General features: G+C 59.6%; 1 protein-coding gene across 2 annotated transcripts; it reads right to left on the bottom strand.

Moving 5' to 3' along the window:
* Window positions 1–214: 214 nt before the first annotated feature.
* On the bottom strand, window positions 215–16,321 carry GIT1 (GIT ArfGAP 1). Of its 2 annotated transcripts, XM_008010894.3 has the most exons (21): window positions 15,990–16,321; window positions 10,215–10,348; window positions 9,642–9,754; window positions 9,415–9,520; window positions 8,645–8,862; window positions 8,460–8,554; window positions 8,072–8,114; window positions 5,702–5,728; window positions 5,471–5,519; window positions 5,048–5,120; window positions 4,394–4,491; window positions 3,884–3,995; window positions 3,611–3,744; window positions 3,270–3,422; window positions 2,967–3,197; window positions 2,825–2,878; window positions 2,560–2,646; window positions 2,378–2,451; window positions 2,032–2,214; window positions 1,827–1,890; window positions 215–1,662 (listed from the first exon to the last, which is right to left on the bottom strand). In XM_008010894.3, the coding sequence occupies exons 1-21, from the start codon at window positions 16,039–16,041 to the stop codon at window positions 1,450–1,452; spliced, it is 2,313 nt and encodes a 770-aa protein (XP_008009085.1). In that variant the 5' UTR covers window positions 16,042–16,321; the 3' UTR covers window positions 215–1,449. The 2 variants fall into 2 exon arrangements, with proteins under 2 accessions (XP_008009085.1, XP_008009084.1); XM_008010893.3 differs by lacking the exon at window positions 5,702–5,728.
* Window positions 16,322–17,719: the final 1,398 nt, after the last annotated feature.

Below are 17,719 nucleotides of genomic sequence, written 5' to 3' on the forward strand. Positions count from 1 at the left end.
CTGGACATGGAGCTTTAGGAGTATCCTCGTGGGAGGGTGACATTATCGTCATACATGTTACAATAGTTATATATTCCCTAAGTAACTCTTCCACTAGACAGACGTTCCCAGCACAGGGGCTTCCCTAGGGTGGGGGTCCTGGGGCACTTGGAATCACCCTTCCTTTCACATCTGCCACCTCCCTCCAGCCTCCATTCTCAGCATAAGAAACAGCTCATGGTCACTTCTTTATTTTTGATACAAATGTACATGACACGTCTTGACAGTCAGCCCACCCACCACCACACAGGTAGGGCCTGGCCCCCCAGGGAAGAAGCGGGATGGGGAGAGAGCTGGTGGGTCCCACCGTCTGCCTCTCCAGCCTTCCCAGGCTGCCAGCCAGGTTCCCAGACCTCCAGAGGGTGGGACCACAGCAGGTGCAGGTAGTGATGGTGGGTGCTGGCCTTGTAGAGGTTACAGGGAGGGGACTCAGCTCCACAGCCACCAGCTGAATCGGACACCCCGGGGAGCCAGCCCCAGGCTCAGGTGCTCAGTCCTCCACCCTAGCCAGCACACATTCCCCCTCCACACAGGAGCGGGAGGAGATGGAGGGAAGTGGTTTTTGATTTAAGTTCATAGAGAAGGGGTGAGAGTGGGGAGGGATCAGGGAGGCAGCGGGCAGGACCAAAACTGGTTACACGGGCAGTCCCTGGCTCCAGGTGGGGAAGGGAAGCTGAACCCCACTCTGGTCCCACTGCTCTGGTCCCCTCACCCCTCAAAACTCCAGATGGACCAGGCCTCCGGAACGGCACTGCCGCCCGCACACTCAACACGCAGGCACGCAGGGACACTCAGTTACCACGAAGTTAAAATTAAGGGGTGGGGAAGAAGAAAGGGAAAAAGAAAAAACAAGACTTTCCAGTGTTTGCTGCTGGGGACCCCCAGCACACAGGTTGGGGCCTGTGCCCTAGGCAGGGGCCGTTTGGCATTAAAGGGAGAGCAGCAAGGGGCTGGTAGCTACAGGGCAGGGACATCCACGGAGACTATGTACAAAGGAGGGGATGCCCCTGCTCAGCCCCCAATAGGGCTGAACTGGCTCATGGGGGTGGGGCGCATGTACGGAGAGCTGCCCCACATGGAGTGTCCCCACCCGCCCCTTTGCTGAGGGTACCCTCGAAGGCGAGGGGCTGGGAGTGATGCCTTGCAGGCCCCTGCTCACTAGGAGTGGGGAGATGCTATATACAGAGGGGAGGTGCATGGAATGTGGGGGACAGAAGCTCCTGCCACCCCACCTCCCCATCCTTAGGGGCTTGACGGGTGGGCACCAGGGCGCCTGGCTACCAGGGACAGTGGCAGCACTAAGGGCACTTGTGCCAGTGGCTCTGTTGGGGTGGGGATTAATGTCTGGAGTGGCCCAGGTCCTGTGGCCAGTGAGGTCCTAGGGTGCAGGTGAGGGTGTGGGGAGAGAGGTCACTGCTTCTTCTCTCGGGTGGTGATGGTGACCAGCTGCTTGGCAGCCTTGGCGATGTCGTAGGCGCACTGGATCACCTGCTGAGTCAGCAGCTGGAAGTCCACTGGGGCGCCAGGCTCTGGCGGCACTGTCTTCCGGCACTCACTCTGCAGCCGGTAGGCGCTGGCGTTCAGCAGCCGCAGTGAGCTCCGCACTGGCTCCAGGGCTGGCCTCTGGAGGGGGCAGAAGTGAGGCTGGACCTTGGACTTTAAGCCGCCAGCTGCCACCAGGGCCCAGTTTCTCTGTGTCTCCACCCGGGTAGCAATCAGATGGGATTCTCCACGCCTGCCCCAGCCCGAGGCCCTCCCACTCCTGGTCCTCTCTTTGGCCCCTGTACCTTTGGGAAGAGGGAGGCCATCTCGGTCACAGCCAAATGGATCTTCTCTGAGCAGGGCACGAAGCTGCAGGGAGAAGGGAGGGTATAAATCAGGGGGCTCTCAAGGGAGGTTCCCAGGGACAGCAGAACCTAGGGCCCCTCATGCCCTCTGCAACACCCTAGAAACCAACAGGAACGGCATCCCCCCCGCCCCTCCACTCAGTACCTGTCATGCTTGAACTCCTGGGCTGCCCGCAACAGTTCCTGAATGTTCTTGGTGACCTGCTCTGTCTTCAAGATGACATCCTCTGTGCTGGGAAGCCCAGGATCTAGGTCTCCATCCAGGCTTTCCAACTCTGGGTGGAAGTCTTCCTCTTTGCCCAGCTCTAGAAACCTCTTCCCTTCCAGCCTGAGGCCCAGGTCCGGAAAAGAGAGACAAAGATATATATAGAGAAAGACACGTTCCAACCTCGGAACCGCCTGCCTCGGTCCTCACAGACACACTGGGGACCCTCTCAACCTCCCCGCCTCGGTACATGAGTAGGCTGGGCTGAAGACCCAGGGAGCCTCACCCCAGCAGTGGGTCCCCACTTTGTGTGTTCTCATAGTCACTGTCGGCTCCGCTGCCGTGGCGGGAAAGCTTGCTCTGGAGGGCGGAGGGAAGGGGCTGTGAGCACTGTGCTCCTGGACCCACACAACCCCCAGCCCACATGGCCCCCAGCCAGCCTGTGGGCACTGGGTATGGAAACATTACCGTGTGGCGGCTTCCTTCCTGGGAGCAGGACAGCAGCGGGGAGGAGGGAGTGAAGGGCACAGCTGAGGCAGACACCCCCTTCCGGATCTGAAACCCAGGGCAGTGCTGGATGGAGTCAGTGTGCCCCACTGCCCCCTGCTCACCAGCAGTGTGGCAGGGACCGGGTCAGCCTAATCATCTTAGGCCCTGCATTCAGCACAGAGCCCAGAACCCCCTGGGGCTCAGAACCTACTGGCTAAGATGGACACGCCTTCCCCAGGCTTACCCGGTAAAGGCCAGCAGGGACGTGCACTGAATAGATGGCGTCGTCCTCTAGCTCCTGGGGATGTTAGCACAGTGAGCATCATGGTGGACCCTGCAGCAGCCCCAACCATCTCCCCACACCTTGAGACCCACAGGTGACTCACAGTGCTGTGGAAAGGCTGCAGCCGTGTAGTAAGCTCGTCCCCAGGGGGGCCCCCGAAGGGTTTCAGGGCGGAGCCGGGTTCATACATGGAGAAGGCCTGGCGGTCCCTGCGGTGTGTGCTCCCGCCTGGTGCCATGGGTGTGTGTTCTGCCCGTTCACTGGGGAGTGGAGGTGTAGGCACTGGCCCTGGAGGCTGCCGGAGCTGCAGGTTCTCCGCCTGCAGCTTGTGGATCTGTGAGTGCAAAGTGCTGTCAACCCCCATGGAGTCCTGGGGCTCCCCCTCCCACAGAGGCTGCACCCTCACCTCTCGCTGCAGCCTCCGGAGCTCGTCGCTCAGGCTACTGTTGACCTTCATGAGCTGCTGCACCTTTGCCTCCGATGTAGCCAGGGCCTTCTTCAGCTCCAGGTACTCCTGCAGTGTCACAGCCCCATCAGACAAGTCCGAGGAGTCCATGCTCTGCAGAAAGAGACCTAAGCCAGTCAGCACCCGGGGGCAGGGAGGCCAACACCCGCAGGGGGCAGTTATTGAGGCTAGGAGCAGCCCGCCTGTCCCTCAGGCCCCTGGGCTACAAGAGGAAAGAGCTGGGTCTCGGTGAAGGCCTGGGTCAGGGCACACGGGAGTGGGAGGGAGGGTGGGACTCGGACCCGGGCGCGGTTGCTCCGAGTGGCGCCGGTGCTACGCAAGGGTTCCTGGTCTGTGTCCTCGTCAGAGGCCACGCTGTCATAGTCGTGCTGGTCGTCGAGGTCACTCTGGCTCCGCAGAGACAGCTCAAGGTTGTCTGAGGACACAGGGGCGTCACTCAGGCCTCACTCCACCACACAACCCGTCTCTCAGGCCACCACTGGCAGAGAGAGCCATGTAGGAAAGACCCCTGGAGCCCCGCCCGCTGCCTGCACCACCCCCCACAACCCTCCCACCTGTGGGGCTGCTCAGGCTCTTGCCCTGCTGTCTCCGCTTGGCCTCACTGAGAATGTCGATGATCAAGGTGGCAAACTCTCGGGCATTAAAACGGGCCAGCTTTTGTCGCCCCTGCAAGGCAGAAAGGGCCAGGCTGGCTTCAGGGGACCCCTTATAACTGACGCAGAGGGGTGGGGACCAAGCAGCAGGGCATGGCCCTGCCATCTAATTTAACCCCAGCTAAAGCATCCCAGCCTTGCTTCACCTGGCCAGTCAGCAGCTGAGGCCACGCGGGGCAGGGTATAATACAGTAGGGTGCCTGAGCAGAGGCCGGAACACCTGCCGGAGCTGCTCACCAAGTGCTCAAAAGAACGGCCTCCTGCCTCTTCCCAAATCCCAGTGCCAGCTGGGCCCCGAGGGAGGCTCTGGCAAATGCTGGAGAGCTGGCTCAGGCCCCAGCCCACTGCCGGATGAGGAGGGACCGCAGGGATGAAGGAGACCACCCCAGGCCCCCAACCCAGCCCCCTTACCTGATTCCTCGTGGCTGAGTATTCCGGGTTAACAGGCAGGAAGGGCACGGCACTGCGCTCTGTCACCAGAGTGCTGTGGTTTTGGGTAGCCAGCCACACTGGAGGGGAGGGACAGGAGCAGATCAGCCATGGTGGCCAGGCCCCCACGGTGGGGGTGGGGAAGCACTGAGCCCAGCCTTCCTAGCTGCCCCCACACCCATTGAGCACTGGTGTTCAGAACAGGGGTGCTCTTCAGGCACGCAGAGCTAGGCTGGGTCAGGGCAAGGCGGGGCATGGCCGGCTGGGGATAGACAAATGGAACAAGGCGGGTCCCACCCATCCAGACCCAGAGTTTGGGCTGGAATCCGGCTGTGGCCAGGAAGGAGTGATGCAGGGGGGCGGAGCAGTACCAGGGAGACAGCCAAAGTGGGCCGCTGCCAGAGTGAGAGGAGCCCCAGTCTGAAGCTGGGGGAGAAGCAGGCTAGCCACCTCCCCCTCAGCACTCTACCCAGCCTGGGATGCTGCCCAGCCAGGTTCACAGCCAGCAGGGGCTCATCTGCAGGCCTCTGAGCAGCCCCAACCCCAGGCACCCCTTCTTAGCCCAGTAAAGGACCAGAGACCCATGCCTGGGCCGCTCGGGTCCTCCATGCCAGACACTCCCGCTCCCCGACTCACCTGCATCATTTTCTCTTCGATCCACCTCATCATACACGTCCATGGCGAGTTCCTCAAAAAGCCGATTGCTGAGCTGGAGGAAAAGAGGGGCCCAGATTTTGTCAGATGCATTGGCTCCCAGTGCCAAGGCCAGCTCCACAGCATGTTGTGAGCCTTGGGGAACCGGTGGCCTTCCTCGTGCTGCCCAGCCCCTACAGTCTCAGAACGGGAAAGTGGGAAGGGATCATGTTCCAAACTCCAAGGTGGGAGAGAAGGGACCAGTCCGTCCCCTTGTGGGGAGATCAGACTGCTGAGGCGAGTGAGGGGACAGGTCAAAGACTTGGAAAAGTTCACTGAGTCAGAGGCAGGGGAAGCAAGGGCAGAGGGTGGGGAACCAGAGAGGGGCCAGCTCCAAGTGTCAGGGCACTGTTGGAGCAGACTTACTGCCTGCAGCTTCTTCTTAGCAGCTTTGGCCAATTCGGATAGGTCCAGGCTGAGGGCGGAGGGAGACAAGAATTGGGAGGAGAGGAGAGACCTGAGAGGTGGCCAGGCCCATGCCAGCAACCTCCCCAACATGCAGGGATCCCAGGGAGATGGCACCCCAGATGCTGCACACCAAATGCCTCCCCACCCTACCCCACCTTCAGGCCTGCTGCCCTGGCAGGCACCATATACCTCTGAGACATGCACTTTTGCCGAGATCTAAGTCCAGAGAAAGGCAGCAGAGGGAAGAACAGGACAGAGGCAGCAGTTACCCAGGAGCAGGACACGTCAGGCCCAGACCCATCTCCATGCACACCCGGCCCAGAAGGGACAAAGCTCAACTCGTCTCACCGTGTCCCCCACCCCTCCTCCTCTGGCTTGCTCTTCCTCTCAGTGACCTGTTCATCCAGCACCAGTGTCAGCCACCTGGCAGTCACCTGAAGTCTCCTTCACCCTCCAGTCCTAGTGAAGCTCCCCATGTTCCTCAATCACTTGCTGCCTGGGCTTTGCAACAGTTTCTTAATCTCCCTCCTCCTAGTCTTGTCCCTACAATCCTGTGCTACCCAGCAGCCAGGGTGATTTTCTGGACACACCTGGCTGCACTATCCCTTGCCTTAAAGCACTGCAGTAATAACAGGTGCATATGGCACACTCCAACCATACTTCATCAGAATACCCTAGGGCCGGATGCAGTGGCTCACACCTGTAATCCTAGCCCTTTGGGAGGCCAACCTGGGAAGTTCACTTGAGGCCAGGAGGTGGAGACCAGCCTGGGCAACACAGATACAAAAGCAATTTAAAAATTAGCTAAGCATAGTGGCATGTGCCTGTAGTCCCATCTACTCAAGAGGCTATGGTAGGAGGATCGTTAAAGGCTGCAGTAAGCTATGATCGAGCCACTGCACTCCAACCTGGGCAACAGAGCAAGACCCCAACTCTTAAAAAAAAACAAAAGCTAAACATTTTGCATACATTATCTAATCCTCTCCTCCCTGAAAAACAGATACTGTCATCTCCATTTCCAGGAGAGGTAACCAAGGCTCAGAGAGGTCAAGCAGCCTGCAAGTCACACAGCTAGTAAGCAGCAGAACTGACTTCACACTTCTATGCCTGGAACTCTCTGCTCTTGGGATGGTCACTGCTCCTGCTGATGCTCTCGGGGCTGCTCATTCTCCTGCTTGTCTCTATTCCAGTCTTGCTCATAGGGTTCCCTGCCTCCCATGCTGTGCTCCAGCCCCAGGGGCTGCCTCCATTCCCATTCAGCATTTCTACCTTCCATGCCTCTGCCTCTCTTGCTGCGCTCCCCCAAGGGGACTAGAATCACCTGCCTAGGCTGCCTCCCCAGCTAGACTGTGAGCTCCTCAAGGGTAGGGATTGTGTCTCAGGTGCCTCTGTGCTCCCAGTGCCAAGAGCAGTAGCTGGCTCCGGGAAGGTGCTCAGTTAATGTGCTGTTGAATGGAGCCCACATGTGGGTATATTTACCATACACACACATGCATGTAAACACGCACACACACACTCACAGCCCAGGTAGAATCAGACCACTGAAGTAGGAGCCTTGGGGTCTCCAGGAGGTCTGGGTTTAGGATCTGAGTTGCCCAGGCTTGGCTATGTCCATCTGCCCACACAGGCCCTTGGGGAGGAGAGCACCTCCTCTCTCCAGATCCAGGCCAGAAGGCACAGCCTGGCATGAGGACGTGGCCATCAGAGGTGGCCACCAGGTGGCACTAGCATCCATCTTATGTGCTGGGTGAGTGGCAGGGGGTGTCCCACACTGCCTGGGCACTTGGGGCCTCTCAGACGGAGGCAGAAACACCTCATTCAACCAGCCTCAGGGCACCTGCCTAATTTCTGAGCATGCTCGAGGCCTAGCGTGCAGTCTCAAAGTTAGTCACATCCCTGAAGCCCACACATCTTTTCAGTGAGGAGCAGAGGCTTCTCTAAAGACAGTGGGGTCAGTGCCACTGAGACAGAACCCAGTGGCCCACCCTCCCAGCCGAAGGTAGCTTTTTTTTTTTTTGAGATGGAGTTTTGCTCTTGTTGCCCAGGCTGGAGTGCAATGGCGTGATCTCAGCTCACTGCAACCTCCGCCTCCTGGGTTCGAGTGATTCTCTTGCCTCAGCCTCCCGAGTAGCTGGGATTACAGGCATGCGCCACCACACCTGGCTAATTTTATGTTTTTAGTAGAGACAGGGTTTCTCCATGTTGGCCAGGTTGGTCTAGAACTCCCGACCTCAGGTGATCCGCCCGCCTCGGCCTCCCAAAGTGCTGGGATTACAGGCGTGAGCCACCGCGCCCGGCCCACAGGTAGCTTCTTACACCCAAGCCCTCCATGTACTTGACAGTCACAGGGCTCAGGCTATGCTGGCCACATACGGAGCTAACATTTTTTTACCTGCCCTGGGGCCCAGCATTAGGGACTGAGGATAAGCTGTGCCTCTAGTCTCTGGGGGGTGGGGAGCAGGGTCCTAGGCCCCTGAAGCCTGGGCTGGGAGCTCTGGGGGTCAGCTGCCCACATGGCATCCAACAGCCTCTGGAAAGGGGCATCAGGTGGGCACTCACCTGTCAGCCATCTGTGGGATGATGTAATGCCCATTCTTGTGATCTGAACAAAAATAAAAATGCCAAGTCACTCACTAGAGCTGGGTGGCATCAGCAGCTGGAAGCCCACCTCACTGCTATGAGCAGGGCTGGCACCCAGAAGTGTCAGGGGAAAGGCGGGAGGGCAGGCCACCCCCAAGAGTGCTGGGAGCTCACGGGAGGATGCAGGATACCCACCCCCACTCCCTAGCCCCAACGACGCTGTGGCCCAGAGCCTGCAGCAATTTCACAGGAGCCAGTTGCCTAGCAACATTGCTCCCCAGTCGCTCTGTCACCATGGCACCTGCTGCTGGGTGTGTCCAGGTCCCACCTGCCCAGCCCAGCGAGGCCCGCTCCAAGCTCTGCTCACCCGGCTTGCGTCCACAGAGGTAGAAGGCCAGCCGGTCAGTGAGCTCATATTGGCACTCAACCAGCCTTTCCGCCAGCTCATGGTGCCCCGCCTGCCTGTGGGGAGGGGGTATGGCTCAGCCCTGCAGCAGCAGCCCTCACCCACACCCCCACCCACCCACGCTGCACCCTTCAGCTGACCCTCACCTGGCATAGTCAATGGGTGTGCGGCCATTAACATCAGGGGAGCCAGGGTCAGCCCCATACACTACAAGCAGCTCGGCCTGCAGTATCTGCCCTGCCTTGGCAGCCACGTGCAGAGGTGTTGTGCCCTTCTCTGGGTGGAAGAAGTTGGCCTGGGCACCCAGGGATAGCAGGCGCAGACATGTCTCCAGGTTGCCTGTCCGCACGCTTGAGTGCAGTTGCTACGAGGAGCAGAGCGTGCAATGAATACACATTGCGTGAGGCGCACCTCTCCACCCGCAAGCTGCACCCTGGCTGCCCCTGGGACGCCTAGCAGCTCCAAGGAGGCCTGCCCAAACCAGGCTATGTGAGAAGGACAGAGGCTCCCCACTAGGGGTTAATGCCAATCAATAAAAGCTGCTGTCAGTCACCATCTACCACGTGTGCTGTGTGCCCTGCTTAAGATAATGTTCATGAAGTAGATGCTGTTATTTCTTTCCCATTTTACAGATGATGAAACGGAGGCTGTGAGAGGCTAAGCAACTACCCCCAGGTTTTCCCAGCTTCTGAGTGGCAGTTGTGGGCTTCTAGCCTTCTGTGTCCACTTGGTTGCTGAGGAGCCTCAGCCGCACATGGCTTGACCTAGCAATCTGCTCTTTCCATCCTGCCTACTGTTACCACCTGACCTTGCGGCCTTTGGGGCCCAGGCCTCAGTGGGGACAAAGGAGAGGCCTTCAGAGAGTCAAGGGTGGGAAGAAGAGGGGGCCACCCATCTGTTGTAGGGCCCCTCAAACCTTGCTGAGGTCTTTGGCGGTGACCCCATCATCGTCCCGGCAGGGAAGCTTGTGCACAAACGCCAGCATCTGGTACTTGGCCCTGATGAACTCTGACTTGATGGGGCTGCATGGGGCACACAGGAGGAATGGGGGGCATGCTGGGAGAGGGTGGTCACTTTGCCACCTCCCAGGGCCCTGTCCCAGACTGTGCAGTCTCTGCCCACCACCCCTCCAGCCCCACTCACTGGACTTTGTCTTGGGGGTTGGCTTTACGCCGGCCGCTCTGCACTTGTGCGGGGTCCAGCAGGGAGTGCTCCCAGATGGAGTTGGCCCCGTTGCTGGCAAGCGTGTGCACCATCTGCGGGGAAGAGATGCCAAATGAGAGAGTGCCCATTGCGTGCTGGGCACTGGGGGAAACACCTCCTGAGCGCCTGCTGTGGCTGGCGTAGCTGGAAACAGTACCAAGGGGGCCTACGGTGTGCCCACACCACCACACCTCCATCTAGTCCAGCTGCCCAAAGACACAGATCCCATGTAGCACTTCAGGTCGCATGGTGAGTGTGCCAAGGCTCAGAGAGGTGAAGCGACTTGCTCAATGCTACATGACCACGTTGATAAGCGGCAGAGTGGGGGTGTGAGCTACTCTTCTGCATGAAGTGAGTAGACGGGAGGAAAGGGTCAGGATTAGGCTCTGCCCCAGCTGCCCCTTGGAAGCTGCAGATTCCAGACGGGGGTGTGTGTGGGTGAGGGGTAAATGCCCTCATGTTCAGCACGCTCTGCCTGTGGGGAAGGAAGAACCACCTGACCGAGCCCTGTACCTGCAGCAGCGTGGGAGGCCAGGCGCTGTGGCGAAGGTGCTTGACAATGGAGATGTGGCGTCCCAGGCTCCGGTGCACGCTGCAGCACTCGTCGCACACCAGCACACCCCTGCTGATGGATGCCCAGCCAGGATCTGCCAGAGTGAGGGCAAGGGTCAGCCAGAGCCGGATGATAGGCCAGACCTTCTGAGCACTGACCGCTCTGGCCCGTGCCAAGCCTAGTACTCTCCACACATTCACTCACTCAGTCCCCAACAGCCTAGGAGCTGGGACCATCACTACAGTCAGGTTACCAGTGAGGGATCTCCACAAGAGCTCACAGCTGAGGGCTGACAGAGCCATGCCATTTCCTACATCCTTACCCCTCTGGGACATGCAGTCCCCAGAGTCCATTCAGCAAGCACAGGTTCCTGCCCCGCAGCCACTGCTGCCAGTCTCTCAGCCTTTTCCCAGGAAACAAGGCGTCTGCCCTAGCCCATCCCGAAGGGAGGCAGGGATCCCCAAGGGGATGCAACCCAGATGCTGCTGCGTGCCAGATGCTGTTGAAACATGCCTGACAGATCACACCCATCCACGGGTCCTGCCTCTGGCCTCCTGCCAGCAGGTGAGGTCCTTTCATGCTGGAGCCTCCTGCCACCATCACTGAGGGTGTGAGCTGGAGCCCTCTTAAGGAAGATGGACAGAGCAAAGGAGCTGGGCTTGACTGGGCACCCACTGGGTACCAGCTGGGTACATTATGTATGATGCTGCTTGCAACTGTCAGGCAAGGTAGGACATGCTACCTCTGCGATGAAGAAACAGTGGCTCGGAGAGGTTAAAGGGCTTGTTCAAGGTCACAAGGCTAATGAGTAGAATTGACAGGATGTGGCACTTTGATGCCTGAGACCATGCCATGTCTATACTTGCTGCTATCCCTCTGCCTCTATAGCCTGCTCTCCACTCTTTAGGGAAAAGTGAACTTTGGAAAGAAGAAGTGGGGCCAAGACTGGGTGGAAATTTCGGGGTCCTTCTCACGGGCGGAGGAGATGCCACCCATCCTAGGCCCCTTGGGAGATGGGGAGGAGACAGCTGCATACGACTCAGGCTGCGGAAAGGTCACGGGGGAGAAAGCAGGCATTGTGTGCCGCCTGAGAGTGGGGGCAGGGCGCCTCTCTCCCAGGACACTTTGCTCTGCCCAGCGGCCCCCGCCCTGTCTCAGGAAACCCTGTCCTGGGGTGGGGGTGGGGGACTGGCTCTCTGCCTTGCCCTGTAGCGCTCAGGGTGTTCAGAAATGCCCCCACCAGGGGAGGGACAGCCTTAGGGGGATAAGAATCTCCCCCAACTAGAAGGCAATTCTCAGGCCCTTCCCCTCTGAGGACTTCCACCAAAGTTCCCAGGAAAATTGAGGAGACTCTGAGTCAGGGGTCCAGCCTAGGCTCTGCCCACAGCAAGTGGCCCCCGCTGAGGCATGGAAACAGGAAGTAAAGGAGAGAGGTCTGTCTTTGGGTTTAGGCTTTTTAAGGGAACCCCTCCCAATCAGGGCAACAGAGGGATGCCCAAGGTGACTGCCAACACCTTCCTAGGGGGCTGATTCCAGGGCTCAGGAGGAAGGGATCAGCCTTCTTCGCCAAGAGGGGGAGTCCTAGCATGCACTTCTGTGCTGGCTTTACCCAAATAGTGAGGCACCCCAGGCGTGGAGAGCTCCCTCTCCCCACTCCAAACACCACTGGGTCAGGGGGCTGCCAGCCAGCCAGTCACCTCTGGCAGCCCAGGCAGGAAGCCGGAAATGATGCAGCCCAAATTCCTCTTGGTGGGGTTTCCTGTAAGTGGGGAGCCGCCCAGGGCAGGATCATAAATGGACTGACCCGAGGTCTACGGTCCTACCGGAGAAGCCAGGTGGGGAAGGTTGACTAGATATCCACAGCCAGGCGCTCCAGAGCCCCAAGCCATGGGCAGACCAGATGTGGTGAGTGACCCTGAATATGGCAGCAACCAAGACCAGGGTGCAGGAATGTGGTCCAAGGGTTTGCCTCGCACTTTCCCCCAGCCTGGGGGAGGGGTTCTGCCTCTCCTCCAGGTGACCTGAGAGGAATGGTAGGCAAAGGACACTGTCCTGGTCTGGGCAGCTGACACTGGTGTCATCTCATTTCTGGATGACACAGATGCGATGCCCACCCTAACCATTCTCTCTCCTCCCTCTGTGCAAGTGCCCTTGGGTCTACCCAGATTGTAGTTTAAGGTGAAGGGATCCTTGCCTCAAGAGGCTCCTTGGACCAAACCTGGGACGGAAAGGACAGGAACTATAAGGGAACTTGTCAGCCCTCCCCCTGGGCTTCTGGCTTCACTAGCAGGGTATGGGTCTGTATGTCTGGCGAGGTAGCAGGCGTGATCCTGGGATCACATTAACCAGTGCCAACCCCAGGGAGGCCTCTACTATGGTGAATTCCTGCCACCACCTGAAGCCATCAGTGGCCTCCACGGCCAGTAGGTTTGCACATACAGGGCAGCTTCAGGCCTCCCGCCCCTGAGCTAAGGGGCAGATCCCCACTAGACTAAGGGAAAAGCCCACATCATGACGGCAAGCAAGAGTAGTCCTTGGGGTAGAGTCAGAATGGTGGTTACCTCTGGGTGCACAGACTGAGAGGGGGCACTTGGAAGCTCCCTAAGGTGATGGAAATGTTCTATAACAAGCTTATCCAACCTGCAGGCCATATGCGGCCCACGGCAGCTTTGAATGTGACCCAACACAAATTCATAAACTTTCTCAAAACATTATGAGACTTTTGTGCAATTTTATTTTATTTTTATTTTTTGCTTGTTTTAGCTCATCAGGTATCATTAGTGTTAGCGTATTTTAGGTGTGGCCCAAGAAAATTCTTCTTCCAGTGTGGCCCAGGGAAGCAAAAAGATTGGATACCCCTATTCTATAACATGATCGGAGTAGTAGCTACACAGGTATACACACATGTAAAAGCCCATCAGTGTGAACACTCAGGTGCGGGCACAGACACATACAAGTTCTACCTCAATAAGGCAGGAAGAGGAGCCCAACATTTGTACCACTCTGCAATCTACACTATGAAGAGACAAATCAGCCTGCAGCTTGTCCTGTAACATGTCCCCAGCCTTGCTCACCAGAGATGTCTATAGGACAGGCATCTTGAGGCCTTCACTCTCACCCCCAGGGCTGCCAAAGTGGAAAAGGCTGAGATAGAAACTCATGGGGTGAGGAGAAGCGCTTGACTGAGACCATGTGGCAAGGTGGGCCAAGGCAAAGGAAAGGGGAAAATGCGCATTCTCCAGGGCTCCCTGCCCCCTTCCTCTCTTGGACTCACCAGGCAGGCAGGAATGCACATGGTGCCTGACGAGATGGCACAAGCTGCCAGAGCAGCCACGCCATGTCCAGTTGCCTATCAACACACTCGCACTTGTCCCGTGTGCCCAGGCCCGGGAGCAGAGGGAGGATGGGGCTCTCTGGGGGCAGGCTGCATCTCACCTCTGACCTCCATGACTCCCCAAATTAACCAAACACAAAAAGTCCCTGGCCCCACTCCTGCGGCTGGGACTGCAGGGCTCCTATCACAATAAAAGAAGGCTGTGACCCTGGGGTGGAGCGATACACCACGGGGCTGGCACTGGATCTGGACTCCAGACTGCTGGGCACCCTCATGCCTCTCTGCCTGAGATGCCACAGGACCCAGACCAAACACGCCGCTGCATGCCAGGGCCAGCATCCTAGGGTCCAGGTGTGGGATAGTCCCAAGCAGCCAGCCAGGGTCCTGACAAGAAGCCAGACACTCAGGGAGTGCCTGCCATGTGCTGGACACTTCGCTGAGTGCTAGGGGGGCTGATGTGTAAGACTGTCCATATCCTCCCCACCCCACCATCCTCACCTTCTCACCACCTTCCTGACCTCTATTGTGTATCAGGGGAAGAGAGTCATCTGGGGCACAAATTCCTCTGACGGATGAGGACCTGGGAGTAGGAGCTGGGCAATCCAACACATCTGATGCCCACCATTCCTCCCTGAGCCCACTGGGCATCCAGAGGCTTTGGATGACATTCAATGCAACAGAGAAAGGACAACTGCCTTGCTGCCTTGCTGGTGCTGCCCATCACCCCTCCACCCCAGAATCAGATCACAGCCCCCCCCAGAAACCATTTCTACTCCAACTTCTTTGCCTCCTAATTGAGGAAACTGAGGCCCCCACAGTGAGGAAAGTCTTTTTGGGGTTACAGAGTAACCTGGGAACAAAGGCAACACTATGCCCCAGGCTTCCCCAACAGGGTGCCTGCTAAGCCTCTCCTCCACATGCATGCCATGCTCACCCCATGGAGGTGCGGAACAGTGGGCAGACATTTATAAGGCAAGGTGTGCCCTCAGCCCTGCCATCCCCAGACCTGCCTGCAGCTGGGGGAAGGGAGTCATAGTTTCTTAGGGGTATGGACCCTCAACCCCAGGGCCCTCTAAACCAAAAGCCCCAAGGAGGAGAGTATCTTGTGCCCAAGCCCTGCTGGGTCACAGTTCCCAAACAGTCTAGTTTGGCACCACCCCCAGAACCACCAGAGCATCTGTGAGGCTCAACCTGTGGGGTCCTGGGCTTGCTCAAGGGGTGGCTGAAAGTTATGGACCCACAAACCAGCACCCCATACTCTCACTCTTAATAATGCCCACAGCCCCGCTAGAGTTCACAGACCTCCGAAGCCTGCCCAGGGGCCTACTAGGGAGATAGCTCCTTTTCTAAAGAAAGAATGGATGGGGGCTAGAGCTTCCTTCCCAGGCCAGCTGCAGAGCCCAGTCACTGGCTGTCCTCCCCCATCAGAAGGGAGCAGACTCTTGGATCATCACCCCTGACTTCCTCAGCAGGCCTGGGGGGTTTCACTCCAGCCCAGTCCTGACTCTGTTAGGAAAAAGAAGGGAACCACCATGTAAATACAGCCAGGAGGCAGGCCAGGAAGCCACCAGGATGCGGGGAATCTAGGCACTGCCTCCCACCCATTTCTCGCCAGACTGGGCTAGGGGACAGGGAGGGGCCGGGGCCCAGGATAGCTTGATGCCAAGCTCACTTTCCCAAGCGGCCCTTACCGGTGAATAGGAACAGCAGGGTCCAGCCGAGCTGTTCCCAGTCACCACCAGCAGGCCTGGGGATGCCTCCCGATAAGACACCCGGGTCTGAACTGGCCCTGAACGCCAGGCCCCGCAAAAAAGCGCTAGCCTTAGGAACCCGCGGCAGGGAGTCCTGAGAGTAGCCACCGCTCATCTGCTCCTGAGGAGACGGTATCCAGGCCCCTCTGGCGCATCTGCCCGGCCCTCTGCTCCTTGCCCTCCACCACCCCGGCAGGCGTGCCGACCACGCGAGCAGCAGGTGCAAGACGCGGGGGTGGCACTGAGATGACACAAAACCACACTCGCCCCCACCTCCCAAGCCCTGCCGGCCTCCGCCACTGCCCTCCTGCCACCCCAGGCTGGCGCTTCCGTCGGATAGAGATGGAGGTGGAGGGGCAGCCAGCTGCCCGCCTCCCTCAGACCGAGGGGCGGGAGGCGGCGCCGGGAACGTCCTTCCTCGCTCGTCCACGGCCTCCAGGGAGCATGAGCCCCCCAGGACAGCCCTCCCGCCAAGGACGCGGCTCCGCAGTGGCCCGGGCGGGGGCCGAGCCTGGAGGCCGCAGCCCCCCGCTCCGCCCAGCCCAGCCCAGCCCAGCCCTCCGGCCCCGCACGGCGCTCTCGCCAGGCCCCGGCGCCCGCCCGGCGGCGGCCTGGCTGTGCGGTCCCGCCCCCGGCCCCGCCGCGCTTACCCGGGGCGCTGCAGTCCGCACACACCTCCGTTCGCGGCCCCTTTCGGGACATCCTCAGCGGCGACGCGGCCGAAGCCCTCTGGGCCAGCGTGGGGGGCGCGGGCGGCGGGCCCGGGCGGCGGCGGCGGCCCCTGCTGCCCGGCCCGGCTCCGGCGAGGCCCCGGCGAGGCTCCGCGCGCCCGGCCAACCGTCCGCCCCGGGGCTGGCCCGGAACCCGCCGTGCCCGCCTGCCCGCTCGCCCTCGGGCGCCCTCCGCCCCGCACCGCCCCGCGCCGCCCCGCCGCCGCTCGCGACTCCTCTCTCCGCCCCCTGCGCGGCTCCGGGCCGCTCCTGCAGGAAGCGGCGCAGGCCCTGCCCACCAGGGGAGGGGCCGCACCCCCGCCCCGCCGCGCGCTCCCGGCCGCGCCCCCTGGAGAAAGGAAGCCCGGGCGCGGGCGGGAGGGGGCGGGGGCGCTTAAAGGGGCCGCGGCTAATGCCCGGCCCCGGCGGGCAGCGGGGCCTGCGGTCCTGGCCTCCGCTGCGGCGCTCGCCTGGCCCGGAGGCAATGTGAGTCACCCTCACAGCCCCCTCCCCTTCACTTTCCGCGTGGGGTGGCCCGGGGGACGCTGGGCCCAGGGACGGCGAGGGCGGGGATTAGGCAGGAAGGACTTGGAGGCCCAAGTCCCGCTCCAGGTCAAAGGGGCTGTGCCTTGGGGTACCCTTTTATCTCTGGTTGGGGTGAGGTGTGCGTCCCGGTCCTGTAGGTGTCCACATCTGTGTGTCCAGGTGTGTGTGTGTGTGTGTGTCACACTCTTGCTGAATACGCTCATTGCCAACAATATGGACGCCCAGGTGCTAGAAAGGTCAGGCAGTGTATTCCCCTGCCTCTGGACTAAAAATATATCTCTCTTTCCATGCATGCTTCCATCCAGAGAGGAATCTGGGCGGTTTTTAAAGACCTCCCAAGGAGTGACCACTGTGCCTGTGTGCACTCAAATCCACTTGTCATCCGTCTTATACACACGGTGTTTCTGGGCCACCAGAGGTGTGTGCGTCCAGAAAGGGTGCATATAACACAGAGGGGCCGTTTCAGGTGACAGCCTTTCTTCCTGGACTTCACACGAAGAGGCAGGCAAAGGCAAGGCAGGTGAGGGACGTGGGTGGGCTGGGGGGCAGGGAGCCTAGTTGGAGGCCTCACATGAGCACAGCCCCCGCACTGAGCATGCTCCCCCATACACGTGTGCCGCGCGTGCACCCAACCCCCAATCCCTGCAGCAGCAAAAGGCCCGGGCACTCTGCTTGTGGGGAGAGGGCAGAGGTCCCCAGGGTCAGACCTGGGGGCCAGGTCAGTGGTGACTATTGAGGAGGGGTTATCGAAGTCAGAGACTCCTGCTCGGTAACAGATGGGGGCAGTCCTTTGGCAGGGGTGCTCAAGTTGGTCGATTTATCCCAGCGGTGCCAGAGCGGCAGTGACTTGTGGGTGGGCAGGCTCCTTCCCTAGGGGAGACAAGTAATTCTCATGAGTCACACCACCCGAAATACATGCAAAGCTGCCTCCATCGCCTTTTGCTGCGGCCCGGATCGACAAGTTTGTTTGAAATCGCGATCCATGGGCTTTATTTATAATTGCACCTTAAAAAAATCTTGCAGGCCTCCCCTCCCCAGACAGCCAGCCGCTCAGCTGGTGGGGCTTTTGCAAGCAACGATACCTAGCTGCTATGTAGGGAGGAGTACTACCTGACGCCCCGAGC

This window comes from Chlorocebus sabaeus, chromosome 16 (genome assembly GCF_047675955.1).
Source record: "Chlorocebus sabaeus isolate Y175 chromosome 16, mChlSab1.0.hap1, whole genome shotgun sequence".
Taxonomy (NCBI): Eukaryota; Metazoa; Chordata; class Mammalia; order Primates; family Cercopithecidae; genus Chlorocebus; species Chlorocebus sabaeus.